At 41.5% G+C, this 24,172-nt stretch overlaps 1 protein-coding gene across 6 annotated transcripts in view; it reads left to right on the top strand.

The window, feature by feature from the left end:
* Srgap2 (SLIT-ROBO Rho GTPase activating protein 2) overlaps positions 1-24,172 on the top strand; it is a 300,084-nt gene that overhangs the window by 219,583 nt on the left and 56,329 nt on the right. For 4 of the 6 annotated variants that reach the window (XM_008823295.3, XM_017795653.2, XM_017795654.2 and 1 more), the window contains exons 6-10: positions 6,346-6,561; positions 7,551-7,679; positions 13,776-14,000; positions 17,943-18,044; positions 19,254-19,451. In XM_008823295.3, coding sequence (XP_008821517.1) covers positions 6,346-6,561; positions 7,551-7,679; positions 13,776-14,000; positions 17,943-18,044; positions 19,254-19,451 — 870 coding nt within the window. The remainder of the gene's footprint in view (positions 1-6,345; positions 6,562-7,550; positions 7,680-13,775; positions 14,001-17,942; positions 18,045-19,253; positions 19,452-24,172) is intronic. The other 2 variants (XM_008823296.3, XM_008823297.3) reach the window with 1 other exon arrangement.

The raw sequence follows: 24,172 nt of genomic DNA, 5'->3' as shown, positions 1-24,172 counted from the left end.
ATAGGTGTGGCCAGTTTGTCATAACAAGTGTTGGTAAATAGAATAGAGTGGTTATCTAGTTTGTCTCCAGTCATGCTTAGATTGTTTTAAATTTCTATTCTGTGACTTTTCTGCTCTGAAACCAAGGAGATGGGAGGTACTCTTTGTTCCAACTCCCAAGTTTTCATTTCTCTCAAATGAAGTTAAGACTTTTTTAAAAATAGAAGCATGTGTCCAGACATGGTGGCTCACACCTTTAGTCCCAACACTTGGGAAGCAGAGGCAGGCAGATCTTTGTGAGATCTAGGTTAGCCTGGTCTACATAGTGAGTTCCAGGCCAACTGGGGCCACAGGGAGACACTGTCTCAAAAGACCAAAAGAAAAGAAAGAAAAAGAAGCACATCATTGAGAGTCATTTTCAAACTGACTGAGTTTCCTTTCCTGAATCTTATCTTTTCAATGCTTTATTTCTCTTTATTTTTAGAGCATTTCCTACATACCAAGAAGAACTGTAACTTCTTTCTTCTGTGGAAAATTCCCTAGGATAACAAATGGCACCACATTACTATTTTTTATTTTCCCATAAGCATCTTGGGCCGTCGCTATTTGCCATTGTTTTTAGAGAAGAGTAGACCAGCAAACCTCAAACCAACTCAGATCCAGTATGCTGGTTTTGTTTTTTGTTTGTTTGTGTGTTTTGTTTTTTTAATGTATGTGAGTGTACACCTGTGCTATGCAATTCCTGAGGAGGTCAGAAGAAGGTGTCAGATCCCCCTGGAATTGTAGTTATGAATGATTGTTAGCTGCCATGTGGGTGCTAGGAATTGAACCTGGGTCCTCTGTAAGAGCAGCCAGTGCTCTTAACCTCTAATCCATCTCTCCAGCCCCCAGAATACTGCTTTTGCAACAGAGGAACATTAGTCCTTAAAGTGCTGTTAGCGTTTACTCAGAGTCATGGGTCTGTTCATAAGCTTTCATTTAAAAAAAAAAAAAAAAAAAGTAAGTGAAAGTATAAGCTGTGCTGGAATGAGAAAGAAAACCATGGATTTGCTGTTCTGTCTGGTAAGGGCCAACCTGGGACTTCCATTTTTCTTATTATTCTTTTTTAATATTACTTCTTTATTGTGTATGTGCATACAGGACAACTTTAGGAAGTTGGTTCTCTCCTGCCACTTCGTGGGATCCAGGGATCAAACTTAGGTCATTAGTCATCTTCCATCCCTGAGACTTCCATCTTTGGTCTTTAGTCCATCCAGTATTGGCCAACTGCTTTTGTGGCCATTATAAGCCTACAATTAATACAGAACATAAAACCTTCCCACTGTTATTCGCATGGAGAATTGGCAGAGTGTGCCTTCTCCCTGCATGAGATGAATTGATATGCTTATAATTTTCCCAAGTCCTAAGTCAGTCTTAGATATTTACCTCTAGTAGGGAAAGTTCCAGAGAAGGCACAATAATCTGGTAGAATGATTCTTAAACAGGGTGCTTGTCTCCTACCCTCACCCTAGACAATGTCTGCAAACATTTTTAGTTGTTGCAACTAGAAAAGTTGATGGAGCTAGTGTCATCTAAAAGGTAGGAGCCCAAATATGTTGCTAAAATCCTATGACTTACAGGATAGTGCCCCATAACAAAGAATTATCCAGCCCAAAATGTCAATAGTACCAAGATTGAGAAACCCAGGTATGCTGACTCTATGCTCCAGAGAATTAGGCATCCTAGCTTCTCTCTTGTCTTGACCACTATCCTGGCAGCACCTGTCCCCTTGAAACAGTATCAGCTAATAGTCCCCTGGCTCTTCTTGTCTGTTTGACTCTGATATTAAACATTAGGGATACAAAGACAAGAGATATCCTGAAGCCACTGCCAAAGCAGCATGATGATCTGAATTGGTTTGAGGTTTGTGGACTTCCAACCTACTCCTCTACAGATCAGTTACAAATACCATATTCTGGTACCTATATACCATGGGGCGGGGAATGATTGAAAAAGTCATATTTCTAAAATATGACTGTATTTAAGAATCAAATGAGTTTTCAGATTCTGTATAGATCATTAGAAAGCTCACAGAATAGAGTTAAGAGTTGTTTCTTTTGTAGGGTGGGATTAGCTTAAGATTAGTCTGAGAAGACCCTCTGAAATTAGAGTGACTATCCCTATTTACTGGTTAGCCTAGTGCTGAAGAGTTTCTTGGGGCATGATATTTTTAGTGCTAAACTGGCAAAGTCTTGAGGAAAGTGGGATGTTAGTCAGCCTGCAAGTAAGAAGTTAGGACAAGTGCATGCTGGCTTTGGGAAGCTTTTTGCTATATGTACACTCTCAGAGGAGTTAGGAAGAGAAGAGGGACAGTTCTGTTTTGTTTTGTTTTGTTTTTCCTAAGGAGCTTCCACTGATCCTGTCAGTAGTAGGAGTTATTTGTGGGCACTGGAAAAAGGAGATCAAGGGTATAAGAAAGTACCATAATTTTCAGTCCTCTTCTTGCTTGCAACTGCGCCTAACATCTACAAATACTTCTTTTGTGGGAACTAATTACTTAAGGAATATTAATTTAAGAATTTTTGACTCTTGATGAACCAAGGGGCAGAGCCTAGGTGGTTCTAAGATGTCTTTGGTTCAGAGGTCCACAATCTCACCATAAGTGACCTGTTGCCTCTCTCCACCTTCCTCTTCTGCCTGAAGAGCCTTTGATTCCCTCCCTATCTTGACATTCTGTGCCAGAGGCCATTTCCCACAGCTGTTCTTCAGAGAGCAGTCCCAGTGAGCATTCTTGCACATATATATGTCTGGCTGTTATCCACCACCACCACCCACTCATTACAATGAGCTGGCTAGCTTGTAGACCATGGTATAAGTGACTTTCGTTTTCTGACTGATGCTCTAGGAATGCCTTTGAAGTCAGAGTTCAGTGCTTCCGAAAGAACTCTGGGATTGTCTGCCTCAACTATATGCAGAAGCTGTGTCTGGAAAAACTCAGGAAGCCCCCACAGGAAAGAGTATATATGGAGGCAGGAAAGCCACATGGACCGACTATGAAGAGTCAAGGAAACTAGCTTGGAGGGAGGGATAGGGGGAGGGAGGGAAGGAAGGAGGAGGGAGGGAGGGAAGGGTGGTGGAACACTCAGGGACTATCTTTACCCCAGAGGTTCTGTGCTTCTGTATTATCCCTGAATATATCTTTGACTTGGTACAGCAGCTGGTTGCAGGGCTACTTCCTATTAAAATGCAGCACCTGTTCCCTTGAAAGTGTCAGCTAATAGTCCCCTGGCTCTTCTTGTCTGTTTGACCCTGATATTAAACACTAGGGATACAAAGACAAGAGATATCCCTAAACTCAAGGTGTTTAGTTTTAATATGGGGAGACAGAAAAGTGAAGCAGGAAATAAAAAATAAGATGATACGAGTTCTTTTACATGTCTGTGGAGGAAGAGGGGCATGGATCGTACTCTTGGAGGGAAGAGGTATCTGAATTGAATTTTTTTAAGGCAGGGTCTCCCTAGAACCCCTTGAATTGAATCTTGATTGCCAAGAACTCTTACATTGATCTCTACATATTCTCCCCAGTCCCCTTCATCTCGGGCTTATTTCATAGTAGTCTGTCCTTTCAGTTCTCATTCATCTCTGGGCTGTTATTACTGATACTCTGTTTTCAACACTTCTCATTATACTATTTCCTCTAAATTGCTTATTTCGATCTTGTTTATTCTAGAAAATATTGGGTATTTCTTCAAATGTCTGATAATCTTTAGCTGCCTGCTCATATTTTTAAGTGAGGTATTCTATGACATTCCTCAACTAAGGAAAAGAATGCAAAAAAAAGTGTTGTCTTTGAGAATTTCTTAAAGTATATCATGTTTATTCTCATATTCTCTCTCATTTTCTCTCTCCTCTCTCTCTCTCTCTCTCTCTCTCTCTCTCTCTCTCTCTCTCATTTTAGTCAGGTTCTCCCTGTAGCCCCAGTTGGCCTAGAACTTGCTGTGTAAACCAGGCTGGCCTGGCTCTCATAGAGATCCACCTGCCTCTGCCTCCTGAGTGCTGGAATTGAAGGTGTGTGTTACCACCTGGCATTTGTTTTATTCTCTCTTTGGTTTTTTGGGGGTTTTTTTGTTGTTGTTGTTGTTTTTTTTTGTCTTGTTGAGACAGGGTCTCCCTGTAGTCCCAGCTGTCCTGGAACTCACTATGTAGACCAGGCTGGCCTCGAACTCACAAAGATCCGCCTGCCTCTGCCTCCCAAGCGTTTTATTCTCTTTTTAATGAGAGAACAATATAAATGGTTGATTTTTATTACGTTGCTGTCTAGTGACACAGTTCTTTGACTTACTTGGTTTCCCATACTCATTCATCATGTTTCCTATGTATCATGCACTTCACAAAATAGAAATTCATTCTTTTAAAAATCACGTTTATAATAATTTATGCCAGTGCTTGGATTCTTTGGTCACATTCAAGTGAAAACAGATAAAAAGGAGCTCTTCATCTTTCCTTCAGCCAGGATAGCAAATGCTTCTTTCTTAGTCAACCTGGAAAAATGGTTATTTATTCAAATTTCTTAGCAAAGCTTTTTTGATGTCATTGGTTGGTAATACATAGAGTATAAGCTGAGTGGAGGTTACAGGAAATGATGTCAAGTTTAGAATAAGGTGAAACATTAAAATATTGTTTCTAGAGTGAGACAGAATTGAACCTCTGGTGTACCTCTGTGTTCTTCCCTCCTACCACCAGGCGATCCTAGATACACCCATAAAATTCCAAGTTCTCTCAAGCTCAGTACCACTGACATTTTAGAACAGATCATTTTTGTTTTGGGCTACCCATTGTATCCCTGTGCCTGCCTACTAGCAAGCTCCAAGTTATTGCAACCAAAAATATTTCCAGACATTGCCAATTATTGTTCTCTGGGATCTGAAATAGCCCTTAGTTGAGACACTGGTCTCAGTTGAGCACTTGAGTTCCTAAATGAAACCAGTTTTTCTTTTCAAGAGTCCCTTGCCTGTCCTCCCAATTAATTCAGCTTCAGTGCTATGCAGAGGACAGCTACTGTTACTTAGTGACTAAGAATGTGGATTTTGGAGCTAGATGGACCTAGGTTTGAATTCTGACAGTCATTCACTAGTCGTGTGAATTTGGGTACTGTAGGTAATATCTTTGAGACCCATTTCCTTATCTTTCAAAGTAGAGGGGTCTTGCATAGAGTCATTGTGAAGCTTAAACAAAGTGGCAAGCGTAAAGCCCCTGACACATAGCATAAGTGGTAGGGATTAGTATTAATATTGAATCTTTGCTTTCCTCTGTTGTATATACACACACACACACACACACAAACACAAACACACAAACAAATAAACAAACAAAAAACTCCTACACTATCTCTCCTTCTCAAAGGAACCTTATGGGATCTAAATTTCAGCACTCTTGAATTTCTAATTGCTTGATTGTTACCAAGCATTTTAATCCCACATAGAATCTGTAAGCTGTATGTGTGTGGAAACAGAAAGTTCCAGCAGACTAATGCAGGTCCCTATGTGACTGAAGTAGCATGTTTGGAAGTACTGAAAACAAGCTGAGATTCCAGCTTCCTGGCTTTCTTGCTAAGAAACATTGGATTCCTGGACAATAGCTTTTTTTTGGAAATCTACATCCCTCTCTTTGTATTATTTCCTGCTTGTGGCAAACTCCAATTACACCTGATAAAATTTTTTTTCTTTCCCAGCCTTTTACTTGAATTGTTCGGGTCTGCAGTCTTCACAGTGTCTTTTTCTAGGTCATAGAATTACTACATGAATAAAATTAGCAAATATGTGTGGGCTCAGAATAAGGTGGCACAAGGCCAGGAATATACTAAGTGCTCAGTAAAGGATAACATCCATTGATATTGCTCAGTTGCTGTGAGAGAGGGTATCTAATGTAGATAAAGCAGGCCAGTGGAGAGGTCTTTTGGACCCTTTTCCCCTTCTTCATTTTATATTTGGTATAAAAGGTGTAAGCTACTCCTTAGGCCATGCTGCCCTTTGCCCTTGGGACCTGGGATAGCTCTCTTAATTTATATCTATTCAGTATTGTAAGGTGACTAAGCAAAAGAAATCACTGAGCCAATATAAAAGTTATGCTTACAAATGATAAATAAAAGTGAATAATACACGAAGTCATTGCAATAAGATGGCTTATTACCAGTACTGCTGTGCTTTACTTTGATGTAGTTCTTAATATACATTTCCTAAGCCAAACACTTCTGGATTTTTCCCCCTAGGAGGATGAGAGTATTGCTTCATGGAGAGAGGTCCAGCTGAGTTTATTAGGTTTATTAGTCTGTAAAACAGTTGACTCTGTTGGCTTGACCTCTGGGTGGGGGTGGGGAATGTCTTGCAGGTCATGAAGACATATCACATGTACAATGCTGACAGCATCAGTGCTCAGAGCAAACTAAAGGAGGCGGAGAAGCAGGAAGAGAAGCAAATCGGTAAATCAGTGAAGCAGGAGGACCGACAGACCCCGCGCTCCCCTGACTCCACAGCCAATATCCGCATTGAAGAGAAACATGTCCGAAGGAGCTCAGTGAAGAAGATTGAAAAGATGAAAGAAAAGGTACATGTGCTCTGGCAACTGTAGAGACAGGAAGGAATTTTGAAGGCAAGATTGATAATCATTTCCCAGTAGGTACCATGCAGAGCTGAACAAACAGCTCTAGGTGCCTTTAATGCCTCATGACCTTTTCAAAGAGTCCTTCTGTGCCTTGGCAAGAATTCTAGGTATTGGAAAAACTTGAGCACATGAACTCCAAGATTTTAACCTCAAGTATGTTGACAGAAAACAACAGTCACCTTTCTCAGCTCATGATCAAAATCAAGTGAACTGTCCTATTGCTTTAAGAAATGGGGAGACTGTGAACCTTCTATCTTGGCTTTAGATACCAGTACTTAGGGATAGAAGTAAAAATACATCCAGGGTGACAGCCCAGAGGGGAGTAGTATGTGAAGACAGAATCAAAATAAGGCACACATCTGAAGGAGGGAGCTTCTTTAACCTTTCCTGAATTGATCTACCTTGTGCCCTTGAATTTCATTAATCAGAATTAAAACCCAGTTTAAAGCAGATGTGCACAGGGAATAGCAGCAAGGTGGAGGTTAATTTTTCCTTTTTGGAGGGTGTAGGGAGGGTCTCCCTGTAGCTCCAGCTGACCTGGAACTCCCTATGTAGACTAGGCTGACCTCTATCTCACAGAGGTCTACCTGCCCCTGCCTCCTAGTGCTGGGCCTAAAGGTGTATGCCACCACACCAGACTTTTAAGTCAGAGGTTCTTGATGTACTGTACTTTCATCTCTCACAAAACCATATCCGCCGTTTAAAAGTAGGTGGTGGACCATTGAGATGGCTCATCGGGTTAAGGGTGCTTGCCACCAAACCTGACAACCTGAGTTCAATCCCAAGAACCTCCGACCTCCACACATGCACTGTGACATGTGCATGTTGTGAACAAACACACACACACACACACACACACACACACTAAATAATGTAAGAAAAGTTTTTTTAATTAAAAAAATAATAAAAGTGAACTTGTATTTTCTTTTCAGCGCCAAGCCAAGTACACAGAGAATAAGCTGAAAGCCATTAAAGCCCGGAATGAGTATTTACTGGCTTTGGAGGCAACCAATGCATCTGTCTTCAAGTACTACATCCATGATCTGTCTGATCTTATTGATGTAAGTGCATAAGGCTAGGATGGGCGACTGTGTGTACCTCTTGCCTGGTTTCAGAAAACTGGTCACATGTTCTCCAGTTCTGTTGTTTAGACATCTGAGGCATTTTGAGAACAATTTTATAAAGATGGTAGCCATGATCCATTAGGGATTGCTGTGTAAAGGTGATATACTTTATACTTGGTCTCGTTCACCCCTCCTGACATTCATGAAAGAAAAGTATCATCTCTGCTGTGATTAACTTTCAAATAGTTTAAATGACTCAGTCATTAATTATAGAAAAGTATTATCATCTCTATTGTTACAGATTAACATTCAGAGAGTTTAGATAACCTAGAGTTAGTAAGTAGCTGAGACATACAAAATTTTCTCCAAGTTGTGATTCCTAAACCCGTATTCATAACTGCTGTGGTCTTCTGTTCGTTGAGAAAGTTCCTTATTTCTGCAGGTTGTACAAAGATGTGATGACCAGAAGTAGAATGCCATGCTTTACTTTTATATAGCACTCAATGTTTCTCAGGGTTTTCTCATTTAATTGCCACTTCACCTTTATGGATACACAATGCTGTCTTTTAAAAAATTTATTTATTTGTATTTTATGTTTATGGGTGTTTTGCCTACATACATATAAGTGCACCAGGTGCATGCAGTGTCCACAGAGAGCAGAAGAGGGCATCAGATCCCCTGGAACTGGAGTTACAGACAGTTGTTAGCTGCCATGTGGATGCTAGGAAACAAATCCAGGTCCTCTGGAAGAGGAGCCAGTGAATGCTCTTAACCACTTAGCCATCTCTCTGACCCCAGCCCCCACTAATGCTTCCCTAATTTGTCGGTTAAGCTAGCTGTCCTGAAAGTTAAGAGACTTGTTTGCCCAAGGTTACAGGTTTGTAATACACTACAAATTAGGGTCCTGTCTAAAAGGTATCCAGATGCCACTGACATTTGGCTCATTCTTTTTCAGATGTGACACAAGAATGATAGAACTGCATTTTAGTATGCACATGTATTTGAAGGGAGCAGACCTAGCCATTTATCTTTGGTCTTACAGGCTAGTCTTAAGGGTTAGTCTTAGCTTTCATCCCTTGTTGCCTCCCTTCAATCCTTGTAGATGGGTCTTAAAATGTCTTTCACCTGCAGACTACAGTCTGGTCCAATTCCTGGACCAGCTTTATGCGAAGCTGTATAAGCATACCCTTTCTCGTGTCTTCCTCTAGTCACCAAAGTGAGGAGCCTGGAGCCAGCTAACTGAGCTTTAGCAGCCCAGTCTCTAGGGCTTCAGCAGTGTCTTCTCTTGGGCCTGGAATTTGCTTTGGGTTCTTGGTAACAGCACCTAAGTTTTGCAAGCCTCTAGCCAAACCACGTGCTTGCCTACTCTGGTGTCTTCATAAGCACACCTGCTGTACTTTACCCCATGTGGAAGTCTGGTCTCAGAGTCACTGTAGTATAACTAGCTAGGACATCTAGGCTTGCTACTGAATTCTTGGAGTTCTGCCTTGTTTCCTATCGCTCCACCCCTAGCAAATTAAAGAACTGGACTATTTAAATCTGGCCTACTTCAGAGTTGCTGGGGGTATTTTTCTAAAATACAAACTCTTATGTGTAGCAAGGGAGCTTTGATTCAGTAGGTTTGGGCTTCTTAAGGCCCTGGATGTTGTAGTTTCATTGGGTAAATGATCCCCTGGTCTTCAGGCTCCTCTTTGTTTTCTGTGTTTGTTGATGCCAATCTGAACACTGTCCTGCACTGGAGGTCAAACTCTGAAACCAATTTTTTTCCTTTTCCTCCTTCACAGTTGGTGGAGGCCCATGAGGAAGAGAATCACTTTTTATGCTTACTTTCTGTTATTTATCTCACATTTGGTGGTATAAAATAAAAGTAAAATAAAATAATCCCTAAAAGATTTTAGGGTTACCTCTTCAGAGGGGTAAATATTAGAGTAGCAAAAAGCCCCATTAAAAAAAAAAAGAAGGGAGGGAGGGAGGGAAAGAGAGTACATGAAATTGTCAGAAAAAAGTGATGGGGAGATATGGGAAGTGTTGGAGGGAAGGGAGAGGTCATGGACTTGATCAAAATACCTTATATGCATGTATGAAATTCTCAATAAATTTTTTTTTAAGTCGAAAAGATAAAATAAGTTAGACCACACAGGGTACTACACACCTTTTACTGGTATATCCTCTTTCTTTTGCCCTTAGACAATGTGCCTACCAGTTTCAGTGAAATGCTTACCTCAGGGGTAAAGAGGCTTTAGTTGAATGAATTACAACTTTTGTAATCTAGAGGTCTTTCATAAGCCTAAGCAGCTGTTTTAAAAATCATTTAAGAAATCATTTAAGAAGCAAGCTGTCATGTACCCCTTACAAACAAACAAACAAAAAACCTATTAAGAGCCTAATTCTCACAGGATGTGGTATGAAGTACCATTGGAAAAGAAGAAGACAGCTGGCCTTAGTGCTGGAGGACATGAGCAAGACCAGGCTGACAGCATTCCAGGCCACCAGTAAATTTGTTCTTCTTTGTTTGCTTGTGTTTTGATTGTATCTTATCTTGCTCGTTGTTTGGTTTTTGGTTTTTGTAGGATGAAGGTCACTCTTTAGAAAAAGGTGATACTACTACTTTTCTCCCTAAATGTTTAGTAAATTTATGAGATGAGGTTTTGTATTTATTCAGTATCAGGAGTACAATTGAAATAGAGACGTATTCATATACTTTAATTTTTTCAAACCATGAACCATAATCCATTTAAGGAGCAATGAAATCATATTTATGAGGTTAACTTGGATTTTTATTTTGTTTTGTTGTTTTTTTTTTTTTGAGATGGGGGTCTCACTGTGTAGCTGGGGCTGGCCTAAAACTTGCTTTATAGACCAGACTGCTCTCAAACTCACAGAGATCTGGCATTATTTTAAACAGATAGTTGTCTATCAGAGCATATCACACTAGTATATGGCTAAGATATATTTTGTGAGACCTTTATGTTAGGGTGTGTGTGTGTGTGTGTATGTGTGTGTGTGTATGTATGTATACATGAATGTGTGTGTTTGGGATCATATGAGGATGAGCATGGTTCCAAATAGGGTCAGCCAGGTATGCAGGGCCTGGCTATCTTCCCAGAGGCTGGGAATTTAATATTAAGTCTAACAGATGAGAGTGGAAGGAAATATTTCAGGAAAAGAAATGCTGGGGGCTGAAGGGTAGAGGTCAGTAGATTGACCAATACTTGCAGTTGGTGTTTCTTTTATGTCCTTATAGTGCCAGATATGTATAAGTGCCCATTAGCCTCACAACAACCTGTAAAGCTGGTGTTTCCCCCATTTTAGGCTGGAGAGCTAAACTCGTTTGCTAGGCCAGAGGCTATGCTTTTCTAACACCCTGTCCCATATAGAGAGTTTGTCACTGGAACTCAGTAGTAAAGGGTAAAGAAGTACTTAAAGGGAGATGATGTTGACTGGGTAGACTACAGTTAAATTGCAGTTTGTTTTGCCTATTTGACCTTGCTCAAGTTATATAACTTCACTGAGCTGCATGAAAAACTGACATAATACAGACTTCATTGGAAGTAATTATGAGGATTAAAATGTGAACTATACATAACGCACTTAGTTCACTCTCAGGCATATAGTAAACATCTTAGTGAACAGAAACATTTCTTTATATGTATAAACTGAAGAAGGTGAATTTACTTCAGACAGGGGAAAGGTATTTTAGGTTCTTCAAAAAGAACATTGTAAAAGTAACATTTTAGGAAACTGAGGCACAGAATGCTAGTATAAGATGAGGGTGTGAATTAGAGGTAGTAAGAATGGAAAAGAAAAGGCAGTTTCAAAAAATATGTAGAGATTTCTGAAGGACACCCTGTCTCCTCCTAGTTCTCTCTTGGTCCCCCAACATACTCTGTGGGCAGTGTTACTTTTGTTCACTAGATCTCTAGGTATATAGTTCATCTTAAGGTTTATAGACAGCTAGGCAAGAAGATTTACAGATTCAAAGGCAGCCTGATTAGTTCAACAGCATCTCCTAAAGGAAGAAGACTCCTTGCACGTGCAGCCTCCCAATCAGCCGCCTTTGTCTAGATTCTGTTTGCTCTTTCCCCAACTGAATTCAATGTTTTTCCATCCTCTGGCTATAGTTATGCTGTCACTGCTGTTACTCTGCTGAAGCCAGGCACCTGCCAGAGTCTGTTGGCACTGAACCCAGAGCTCAGCCCAGTGCGTGCTCCATTGCTGAGCTTCTTGTCAGATGCCTGGAAGGAGGAGGCCTGTCACATGCTTTTTCTTCCCCAATAGTGGCTGTTTAAGATGTTATCATGATGAGAAGGAAAGTCTGAGGGGAATTAATTTGATGGTTATTTATGCAGTGAAATTACAATTCAGCAGATGGCCTTACTCTATCCCTAGATTTTTCTTTGACATTTCCTCTCAGGCTCTGGACATCAAAGCTGTGTAAACAATAGAGGTGATAATTGATGGCCAAGGAATTTGGATTTCTGGGTTTTTATTGGCGGAGTAGGGAATATTGCCATAGTGTTACAGGCTGCTGTTGCTGAAAAGAGCCTTGGGAATTATATTTAATTCAAGGATTTTTTTAGAACTTACTTCTTTTTTTTAAATATTTTATTTTTATTTTTGTGTATATGAGTGTATTGCTTGCATGTATGTAAGTGCACGCATGTCATGCAGTGCCTGAGGAGGTCAAAAGAGGGAGTCATATCTCCTGGAACTGGAGTTACATATGGTGGTTAGCCACCATATGGGTGCTGGGAAGCAAACCCAAGTCCTCTGCAAGAGCAACCAGTGCTCTTAACTGCTGAGCCATCTCCAGCCCCCAGACCTTATTTCTTAACAAAAGAATTTGTCCTTCAAACCAGAACATATGTAGGATCTCTGTTGATTAAATGGGAAAATGAGCAGAGCTGTCTTGGTTGACAGAGGGATAAAGACTCCAAGACCTACTAGCTGGGTTGTCCTCTTACCCCTTCTCACGGGTAACCTGAGTTCTGACAGCTGATCTATAGCTTGAGAATTACTGGACTGGCCACATTTATTCATTGTATTGTTGAGGAAATAGGTCTAAGAATAGAGTTGCTTTTCCAAGGTTGCTTGATTCTGCCTCTACTGCTTGTTTGTTTGTTTTCCCTTTGTATGTATGTGAGAATGTATGTGCATATAAGTGCACATGTATGTGGAGATCAGAGAACATCATCAGGTATCATTCCTTCACAAGCCTTGTTTATCATTTTATTTTCTTTTTTTCTTTTTCTTTTTGGTCTTTTTGAGACAGGGTCTCCCTGTCAGCTGGCCTGGAACTTACTATGGAGACCAGGCTGGCCTGATCTCACAGAGATCAACCTGCCTCTGTTTTCTGAGTGCTGGGATTAAAGGCATTTGCCACCATACCCAGATCTTGTTTTAATTTTTTTAGTTATGTGTAGGAGTGTGGGTATGTGCATGTGAATTCAGGTGCCCACAAAGTCATTTCTTCTTGTCATTTTGTTGTAGAAAATCTGAGACATGATAAGAATTTCCTCAGTAACACTTAGAACTTTTTAGTCTAGCCTTTCTACTCTGAAGCTCAGCCCTGTCCAGATCACTGGAAAGTTGATGTCCATGACTCTTCCATTCTCTTCTTCTACCCACCTAGAGCTGAGTGTATGTGAATTTGCTCCTGCTTCAACCCTCCAGATTTTTACCCCTGAATGCTGCAGTGACCTGGCAAGCTTGTTATGTGGTGACTTAACCACAGTAAAATTCAAGGAGTAGTACAGGCTGTATTGTTGAATTTTACCATAACAGCATCTCCAGACAAACCAGAAATCTTTAACTCTCAGCCCTTCTCATGTTTATGGACTAGCACTGTATAGGCCTTGATTAACTCTTGCCATTGGGTCTTTATGGATCCTCTTCTATTTAACCACTTCAACACCCTGTATGGTGTGCCTGACCACTGACCTGGGAGACAGGAACTAAGAAATCTCACCTAGTTTCCTTCCCATTGCACAGTTAGTCACCTTGATGTGGTTAAATCTGTCCCAGGGACCTCTTCCCTTTCTATGAAGCCTTGGAATGTCTGTGATATGTTCATGTGCCCTATCCTTCCCACAGCAGTGTTGTGACCTAGGCTACCACGCTAGCCTGAACCGGGCCCTGCGCACTTTCCTGTCTGCTGAATTAAATCTGGAGCAGTCGAAGCATGAGGGTCTAGATGCTATCGAAAATGCAGTAGAAAATTTGGATGCCACCAGTGACAAGCAGCGCCTCATGGAGATGTACAACAATGTTTTCTGCCCCCCTATGAAGTTTGAGTTCCAGCCTCACATGGGAGATATGGTAAGGCCCTTCTCCATTCTACACCCTTTCCTGATACTAAAGGGACTTGAATTTGACTTTTGCATAGTTTCACTACACAGAAGCCACATTCAAGGGGGAGAAGGCTTCATGGAAGATGAGGTGAGTTACATTCTACTCCTTCATCACAGAGTGCCTGAGTACCTGCTGCTCTTCAGAATTGGCCATGGGGATTAGAGTCATTGAAGACTTATAATCTACTGACTGAAGTAGCTGAGGTTGGGAAAGAGTTAGAAATAAGCATAAGGGGCTATCAAGATGGCTTAGCAGGTAAACGTGCTTGCCACCTGACAACCTGAGTTTGATCCCCAGGACCTACAAGGTAGAAGGAGAGAACCACCTCCAGCGAGTTGTCATCTGACCTCCACAGGCATTCCACAGCAAGCGCTTGCTGACACACAGACACAGACATGTAAATTAATAAAATACAAGTTTTTGAAAATGGGTCAGTGAGATGGCTCAGTGGGTAAAGGTGCCTGCTGCCAAATTTGATGGCCTGAGTTTGATCCCCAGGACTCAAGGAGGAAGGAGAAAATCAATCCTACAAGTTGTCCTCTGACCTCCATACACGTGGTACGTGCATGCCCCCCACAGACAGTTAATTAATTAATCAATTAATTAATTAATTAAGATGTAATTTGTGGTCGGGCATGGTGGCGCACGTCTTTAATCCCAGCACTTGGGATGCAGAGGCAGGCAGATCTCTGAGTTCAAGGCCAGCCTGGTCTGCATAGTGAGTTCCAGGACAGCTGGGGCTACAAGGAGACCCTGTCTCAAAAAGACAAAAAAAAAAATGTTTTAAATGAAAGGGAAAGAATGGTAAGAGGGCTCCCAACAGTGAGGCTGAAAGAGGAGTTGACGTCAGACCAGGCTTCAGAGGCCTCTGCACAGGAAGCCAGGCTAAACAGGAATGACAAGGTCTTTCATCATTTGGCAGAGTTCTGAAAGATCTGTTTTCCTGGATTTACAAGATTGCGTTGAATGGTATGGTTTTACATAGATATTAAACAAAACAGAATGGATTCCTCCAGAAAGGGAAGGAGCTAAGAAGCCATCCTAAAGCCTGATGCTAGTTGCCCAGTCATGGGAATATAAACATGGTGGCCTGACACTAGAATAAAAAGCACTGGGATAAAATAAGAGGAAAGAGCTCCTTGCTTTGCATTGCTCTGAGTCTTTTGGTTCCACCTCTGGTGGTGATGCATCCAAATCAGTAAACGTTGTTCTTACAGATGGGAACCACCATTTCACCTCTCCCTTAAATGAGGAGGATGTGTAAGCTTACATGACAGAAACTATCAGGATTCGATTTAGGAACAGGAATTTTACCCAGTACTTGTTTTCTATCTCTCTACACACTTGTGTTCTCAGACAGGCTCTTATATAGAACAGAAGGTGGTTTCATTTCTACTTTATGCTCTCTATGGGATAAATTCCAATGGGAAGAGTGTCTGCTCCCTCCCATATAAAAGTCTTAGTGTATCTATTTGGTTTTGACTGATGGGCTTATTGACTCATGCCTAGGATGTTCCATTCAAAACAGCTGGCCTGAATTGTTGAGTGAATGATTCTCCCAGAGGACCATCAAACCAAAAGGAATAGATGCTAAGAAGGCTAAGATCAGCAGTGTGCCCTTGCCAGGAGCAGTACTCCCCTTAGAATTAGCATCTAGACTCTTTCAAAAAACCCTGCTGTATCATGACAACTGTAGCAGTATAGTCAAAACAATTTACTATCATCAATAGGCCATAATGGTGTAGTGGATTTCTGTCTTACACTCAAAATGTGAAGATGATTTCTTTCCTCTCCTTCCTGAGGAAAACAAAACCCCTTATAAGTTTTTTTTCCATTGCTATGATTGAAGAAATATTAGCATCTGAACAGAGGGGAAGGTGACACATCAGCATACATGTTGGTTAGAGTTGGGGGAAGGAGTATTACCAACCGCCAGGAAGCTCCATTCCTTGCCTGCCCTGATTTCTATTCAAACTTACCTTCCAAGCCCCTTCTCCAGATGCCATTGAGATTCCTTTCCAAGAATCACTGTAACTAGGGACTAGCTGAATAGAGACTGGTGGATTTTCGCTGTTGACTGAGTTCCTTTCTGAGCCAAACAGCTTGTCTTCATAAAGGGGAATCCAGATGATGGGTACTTGGACCCCCTCCTTGCCCTGTCAGAACCACATTTCCATACTCTAGAGCACAGCTGGAACACATTACCTTGCATCCTGGCAGAAGATCACTGGCAAAGCATGCATCAGCAGTTCTGCTGCTACTTAAAGAAACAGCCTTGGAAGTAGTTTTTTCTCCATTAGGCCTCGGTGACTTTTAAAATCAGTAATTCATTCTTTTGCTGTTTATGTGACACAGCTGATCAGTGGCTCAGCCACAAAGGGGCCGGGGTAAGATGATTACACATTCTGGCTTAGCTTTTGTAAGACTAGGAAATAAAAAGAAATGAGAAGGCAAGTCCTTCTTGGTTCCTGCATCCAATCTATCTACATCATTGTGGACTGTCTTTAGACAGAAGGAGGGAGCTGCCTGGAAGCCCTTGAACTAGGATCAGTGCTCAGGTGGCATGTTAACTGGAAGCCCTGAAATTAGCCACACTAATGTTCTTGGATCCCAGCACAGTAATTGATGTCAAGTGCTCTTAGATGTTCTAGGAGTTGGTGCCTGGCTTTACTATTTGTGTACCCAGAGGCTTAAGAGTGGTGCTAGATGCCTGACTGGTGACATCAGGCAGTCAGAGGCAAAAATTCATTCTTGGCACTAACCCATCTGATCACCAAGCTTTCTCCATTATGTCTACTTATCTAAGAACCAGAAGTCAGATCTTTCCAGATCTTGGGCCAGCCCCACAGCTGAAGAAGAGGTCAAATCAGTTGGAAGCTTAAATGCCAATAGAGAAAATAGTCAAGTCCAAGTATCCTCCATTTAAAGAGGGTTTTTATTTTTTGAGTAAGAGAATGGTCTACAAACATGTGAATGTACCCACTTTTTGCTGGGGAGCCCACTTCTATCCAGATGCTTCCCTTCTGATGAGAGCTAAAGGACACAAGGTGACAGGCACTGCCTCCATGTGGATCCTACCTTTCAACTCTCCTAGACTTCTGCTTCTTATCAATCATCCTGGAAATTGGGTGATGTCATCCATATCCATACCTCTATCAGAAAACGCTAGGTCAGCTGTCGCTTCACACTGGGAAAGCTACTTGGAAGTAGTAATTGGGGGCTAGGGAAATTGCAAAGGATCCTGTCCCATACAGATCTAGTAGGGTAAAATGATAGCTTGTTTGGAAAATATCAAGTTCTATCAGATCCCATGCCCTCTGGGGCTCTCTAATACAACCCGTGAACTTGTTTCCGGCTTCACATCTCTCCCATTGAGTCAAAGCTAAGCTCTCATGCTTGTTCCATATTTATAAACTGTTGGCTGCCAACAGCAGCAAGTTAGCTTCCTTGCCTACTTCTCCTGTTTTCACTCTAGTGTATGAAGGGGAAGGAGGGAAGGGCTGGCGAGATGACCATTTGGACCTTTCACAGGAAATCTTCACTCTGCCAAAGCACTGTGTTTCTGGACCTGGGGCTGCCTCAGGCACTCTTCTCTGGCCTTCTCAGAATTCTATTGGAGCTGCAAATCCTGCTAGACCTGCCCCTGTCAGCTACCATCTGCCTATGGGCTCCAAAGAAAGAAGCTTGGTCTTTGCAGGTTCTCATCTCTGTCCCTCTCATGTACTGTTTGGACTAGAAAAGGTCCGTACAACCATTGGCTTTGGATTTTGTTTGCACATACAAGCTGCAAGCCTTCCAATAGTTGGAGTACGGTACAATATGAATAGTTTTATGAGCAGTAATGAGAACTCTGGAACCACCCAAAGAGCTATGTCCTCTTCCTGACCTGGTGTTCCTCTTTTTTGACAGGCTTCTCAGCTCTGTGCTCAGCAGCCTGTCCAGAGTGAACTGGTACAGAGATGCCAACAACTGCAGTCTCGTTTATCCACTCTAAAGATTGAGAATGAAGAGGTAAGTTTTCTAGGAGACTCAGAGCCAGTGACTTCTTTGTTGAACTACTTGTTGCTGCCCATCTAGGGGCAGGTGGAGAGAACATGCAGAGAATGTCCAGGCTACTGCAAAGATTTCCTGGCCAAATGTAGGCTTGAGCTTTTCCTACTGCTACATCCTGTTCTTGAAATCCAGGAAGCTGTTCTTACATTGCCAAAAGTTGTGCTCTATTTTGAGCATTTGCAAAATGCCCCCACACACACACACATACTACACATTAATCAAAGTACTTTTGGCAACTATGTGAACAGTACTGCATCTCCGAAATGACCCACTCATGAATAGCTTTTTCTAGCATTTTCAAACAGACGTCTTTAACTTTGATACTTCACACATCTCTGTCCTCTTACAAAGAATGACTTTTTTCTAAACTCAGCATATTTTCTTATAATAACCAGTTCAAAAGGGCAATTTGATTGATCCAACTTTCTGTTGAGCTCAGATGGTTTATATTATACAGTAAGTCTTTTATTAGGAAGGAGTAGGTTGAGTCACTACAACTAGGGAAGCAAATTCATTGATTTGTTGAAGGTGGTAAGACAGGAAATGTCCTGAGGCATTGTAGGAGTAGACCCATCACATGTTTTAACTAATTCCTATATGATGGGGACCTTGGTTTGCAGTTATCTTACTCTTGTTTTCTTTGGCAGTTCTATTATACTGAAGAGCTAGCATTAAATTTTAAAAGTAAGCATTGGGGCAGGAACGATGGCTCAGTGGTTTAAGAGCACTTCCCAGAACCCACATGGCAGCTCACAACCTTCTGTAATTCCATTTCCAGGGGATCTGACACTCTCTCTGGCCTCTGTAGACACTATCCACACATGAGATACACATATATACATGCAAGCAAAGCAGTCATAGGCATAAAAGAAATTTGTTTGTTTGTTTGTTTTTTTAAAGGAAACACTAAGTAAAAGAGCTGAGTTAAGTACATAGCATAGAAGGAGTAGTGGTGTTTAGGTCTTCATTAGAGAGAGCAGCATGCTCTAGCAGAGGTCATATAATGTTTATCACCCAGCACTGTCCAGTGAGAAGTCAAGTTGTAATTTCTGCTGGCATCCTTCTTCCTTCCCTACCCCACTCCCTCTCAAACTCTTCCAAGTTTCTCTATTACCTGTTATTTTAAAGCCTGTCCCTCATACAGTATTTTGGTCCCTGTGGTTACAGGTAAAAAAGACAATGGAGGCTACCCTGCAGACCATCCAGGACATTGTGACTGTTGAAGATTTTGATGTGTCTGACTGTTTCCAGTATAGCAATTCCATGGAATCTGTCAAATCAACAGTCTCAGAAACTTTCATGAGCAAGCCCAGCATTGCTAAGAGGAGAGCCAACCAGCAAGAGACAGAGCAGTTTTATTTCACGGTAAGGGTGCTCATTGGCCCTCAGTAGGCACTCTGACACTCAAGGGAAATTGGAACTCAAGAATCCTTGTCAAAGTCTGAAAGGCAAGCCCTGAATACCCTAGATTTGAATCTGGCCATATGTGGATACCATTTCTACACTTAAAAGGACAGGGTCCACAAGTGGTGTATGTCTAATGGGGCTCTCAAAGGAAGGGAGGCTCCTAAGTAAACTACAAAGAAAAAAAAATTAAAGAAAATTTTAACCTGAGTAGGCTTTCATTTGAAAAAGCTGTAGGGCATCATAAAAAGGGACTTAGTCTCTTAGTTCTTGGGAACTATATTCAAATATCCCTACTAATACCTATCTTTTTCTAAAAAATCCAGAGTCTCTCCTAGGTGATTTTATGACATTATTTTATAACTTTTATTATTGTGGTTATTTTTTGTAATTACTGTTATAATTTGAAGAGACTTAAATGTGTGATGTGGTGGTTTTGTAGAGAATTCTAAAACGTATTTATTAATCATTTATCTCAGGTCTTCTTTAGACAGATAAGGGGTGGGTGTGGGTGTGTGGGTGTGGGTGTGTGTGTGTGTGGAGAGAGAGAGAGAGAGAGAGAGAGAGAGAGAGAGAAAATAGCCCTTTGGAAAGTTCATAGCTGTTCTTTGGTGCTGCTTTTTAATAGTTATTTTTGAACTTGCCAAGTAGGATTTATTGCCTGGCCAAGAAAGGACGGAAAACATGTCTGCAGACTCTGAGATTCCTCTACCTTCCCACCTACAAAACCCCAGCATTCTTCCCACTCCAGTATTAGGAATGTAGAGCATACCTTGATACAATTTTGTTCCTTCTGGGTTTAATAGAACTGAAAAAGATAACGCAGGGGCCTAGAGAGATGGCTCAGCGGTAAAGAGCACTTGCAGGGTAACCTGGTTTTGGTTCCAGCACCCACATGGTGGCTAATGGTCATCCATAACTCCAGTTCCAGGGAATCTGAGGCCCCCTTCTGGCCTCCTCTGGCATTACATGACATGTGTGCACTTAACATGCACACACTCATAAAAATAAATAAATTTTACAAAGGTAATCCACCATACCCCTTTATCAGACTGTTATTTGTTTTAATGGTTTACTAAGTGACAGCTGAAATTAACCTGAGCTGTGAACATGAATGGGAAAGAAATTGTTTCTGGAATTGCAAATAGAAACATGAGTGAGAGGAAGGAATTTGCATTTATTACTTTTCAGTATTTTGGCTATATTCTGAGAAGTTTGGTCTTGTTTGGGGGGTTATAGCTTCTTGGTTTTTCATTAGGAAACCTTTGAGTCTCCTGAGATAACCTTCCAAACATAGGCCTTTGAGGATTGTGCTACTGGCAATGAATAGTCCCTAGAGGCTTTTCACCTCTGGGTTTCTAAGTATGATTCCAAGCCCACAAAGGCATTAGTTGGAGGTCAAGATATCACCCATGGTTGACTGACAGCACGTGAGCTGACAGCTGGAACCCATAGAAAGGGGAAGGTAACAGGAGAGCCTATTTCCATGCAGATGTTCCTATGCAAAAGCTTAAAAGAACAGAGAGCAAGGCAGCAGAAATTATTTAGTAGGGTTTGTCTCTGGTTTGTTTCATTTAGAGTAGGGATACACTTAGGGGCTTGATTTATAATTGGAAAGAACAGCTCTATACAGAAAATGAGATTGCTCATTTATTCATTCTTTGTGTGTGTATTAAGTTTCTGCTATCTTCTACGCGTAGCACTAAGCCTTGTGGACAGTCAGAATAATCAATAACGTGGTCTCTGGTACAAGACAGTCTGGATAGAATGATACACAACAGGGTTGTATGAGATTTCAGCCATGAAGATGTACAAGTTAATTATCCATTGGGCCATGTGGGCAAGCATGGGAGGGCCAGGGACTATCCCTCAGAAAAGTAGGGTTTTCCTTCATTTTGAAATGGGAGTCAGAGGGCAGGCTCTTAGTTGAAAATTTATACTGCACAGAAAAATTTAGAGTATAAGAGTAACTCAGTATTTTTAATAGTCATAAAGTCAAAGGAAAATGCGCAATTCTATTTTTTTACTTAGAATACATTAAAAGACAGAACTGTTATTATTATAATGTTTTATCCATCAGAATAAACCCATATTTTCCCAGTGACTCATGGATCATACTCTGGGAAACCCCCCTACCATGTGACTTCTGAGTTAAACACCATCAGATGAACCAATGCAGCAGGAGACAACAAGGCAGACTAAGATCCTCAAGAATGGCCGTAGTGGAAGGAGAGTAGAAAAGAGTCCTCATTTGGCACTGCCACTTAACCAGCTTGCAGTGATGCCCCCCTTTTCATGGATCATTTTCTCATCGCTAAGAAAGAAATAATAATGTCTTCTTTGTATGTGCTCAGAGTTATTGTGAGAGATGAGAGACTGTGTGCTAAAGCAGCCTGAAATCTCCTAAACTGCTTCTCATGCAAAAAGAATGTCTACTCTGAAGTTTAGTTCTTTTTCTCTTTGGGTCTGTACTACAGATGACAGAACATTTTATTATGATGCTTCAGATCACATACCATTCCGTCAAACTACAAGTGTTTGGATACTGACTTTGTCACTCACTGTTTGACCTTGAGCAGCTTAATTACTTTCTCCAAACCCTCTTCATCTGTAAAACACAAATAATGATAATAGTAGTTTATACCATTGTTTTGAAGATTTGGTGAATTATCCAGTGAAACGTAGTCTCTCACTAGGCAGACAAGGGTTAATGAGATGTCAAGGCTGAAATTGAACACCACAGAAATATTTTAGGTGTTAGAGCAGTTGTGATGACACACTTCATCTTGTATTTAGAATTTGTATATGCATGTGGTAGTCACTCCAGTGGAATACTCACAAATTCTCAGTGTTGTCAGAAGACTACATGTAGAATAAGGCTGCTTAGTGGCTGGCTTAAACAAGGGTACTTTGCAAGCTGGGCTTAAAGCTGAAGTTGGGACTGACCATTGCCACTCCTGCTAGGATTGATGGAATGTACGTGGGAGGAGCAGGGTGTCAGCCTAATTAACAGATAGCAAGTGCTTGTCTTCACACCAACAAAACTGAGACTCGGGAGGGTTATACACCCTCCCTGTAGTTCTGGTTCTTGATTGGGACTGAAGGAGACAGGTAAAGGGCTTTATTTAGAACACGGTTTTCTTGTACTAGCTAACAGGAAGCTCCTAGGAAAACATTGAGCTAGATACTTACCCATCCTGAAAATTAGCAGCTGCCATGAATGCTTAAGGCCTCAAAGAAACATCTTATAAAATAGACTTGAAAGGGGCTGGAGAGATGGCTCAGTGGTTAAGAGCAATGATTGCTCTTGCAGAGGACCTGGGTTCAATTCCCAGCACTCACATGACAGCTAATAACTGTCTGTAACCCCAGTTCCAGGGAAATCTAAAACTCTCTTCTGACCTTTGTGGGCATTGTATAACATGGGTATACTTACACACCTGTAGGCAATGTAGTCATACACACAAAAAATAAAAATAAAATATTTTTAAATATTGTATTTATTATTTTTATTTTATGTGTATGCATGTATTGCCTGCATGTAGGTAAATGCATCCATGTTGTGTAATGGCCATGGTGATCAGAAGAAGGCATCTGATCCCCTGAAATTGGAGTTCCAGGTGGTTGTTAGACACCGTGAGGGTACTGGATATTGAACCCAGGTCCTGTGTAAGAGCAGTTAGTTCTCTTAACCTGTGTTGCCAGAGTTCTCTCTGGGTCTCTTGAGCTATCAGGTAAACCATGTAACATATCTTTATGTACATTTGTTATTATCATATTGGGGGCAGGGAGGAAGGGGAGGAACTTACAAGGAAAGGAGCAACCAGTGCCGCTCAGCTCCAGGCTGCCCAGCTGTGCACTGCAGCTCAGAGCCTGCCATAGGGCAAGCCCACAGTCACTGCTAGTATTCACCCATGCATCTTGGGCTGGCAGTCTCCTTCCGGGTTAGTAAATACCCCCTCAAGGGTGAGACACTGGGGCAATCTTCTTTCTCCATGCCCGCCTCCTCGCCTTTCTCTGAAGGTTCCCAACACCCTCCAGCGCTGGCGGTTCCTGGCAGCTCACTGCTTTTGCCCCAAGATGGTGCCACAATCCCCTCCTTCAGGCTAACTGCACAGTCAGTTCTCCATAGCAGGCCCTGCCCCTTGGAGGAACCAGAACCCCTGGGGAACACAACCTGTGAGGCTCTCATACACATAAAATACAAGTAATAAAAATGTACGTTTTATTCTATGGGTGTTTGTTTGCATGGATATCTGTTCACCACATGTGTGCCTGGTGATAGCAAATAGCACCATATCCCCTGGAACTAGACTTATAGATGGTTGTGAGTCATCATGTAAAGGTATCGCCTGTCTGGCTTTGCTGTTTGTCGAGTAACTTTTAGTTATGTATATGTATGCTCTTATGATATTATGTTGGCCCCTTGAATCTTTGGGTTATACTTCCCTTTTGGGTGTTTAAGGACATACAGTTGGACCAGATAAAATGATTTGTTTTTACTCTTGAGGTCGTTTGAGGACCTGTTCCTCATGGGTCTCATGGGCTTGGGAGGAGCCCCTGGCTCCTTTCTTTTATCAGTTCCACCTATGTGAAGATAATTCAAAGGTCCTGCTCGACCATTGTTGGCTTCTCTTGGAAGCATGGAGGAAATGATTCCTCCGTGTTGACCCTCCTCTTTA

This window comes from Nannospalax galili, unplaced genomic scaffold (genome assembly GCF_000622305.1).
Source record: "Nannospalax galili isolate Female #2095 unplaced genomic scaffold, S.galili_v1.0 scaffold309, whole genome shotgun sequence".
Taxonomy (NCBI): domain Eukaryota; kingdom Metazoa; phylum Chordata; class Mammalia; order Rodentia; family Spalacidae; genus Nannospalax; species Nannospalax galili.
The sequence above is the reverse complement of the archived record's forward strand: the minus strand, read 5'-3'. Positions and strand labels throughout refer to the sequence as shown.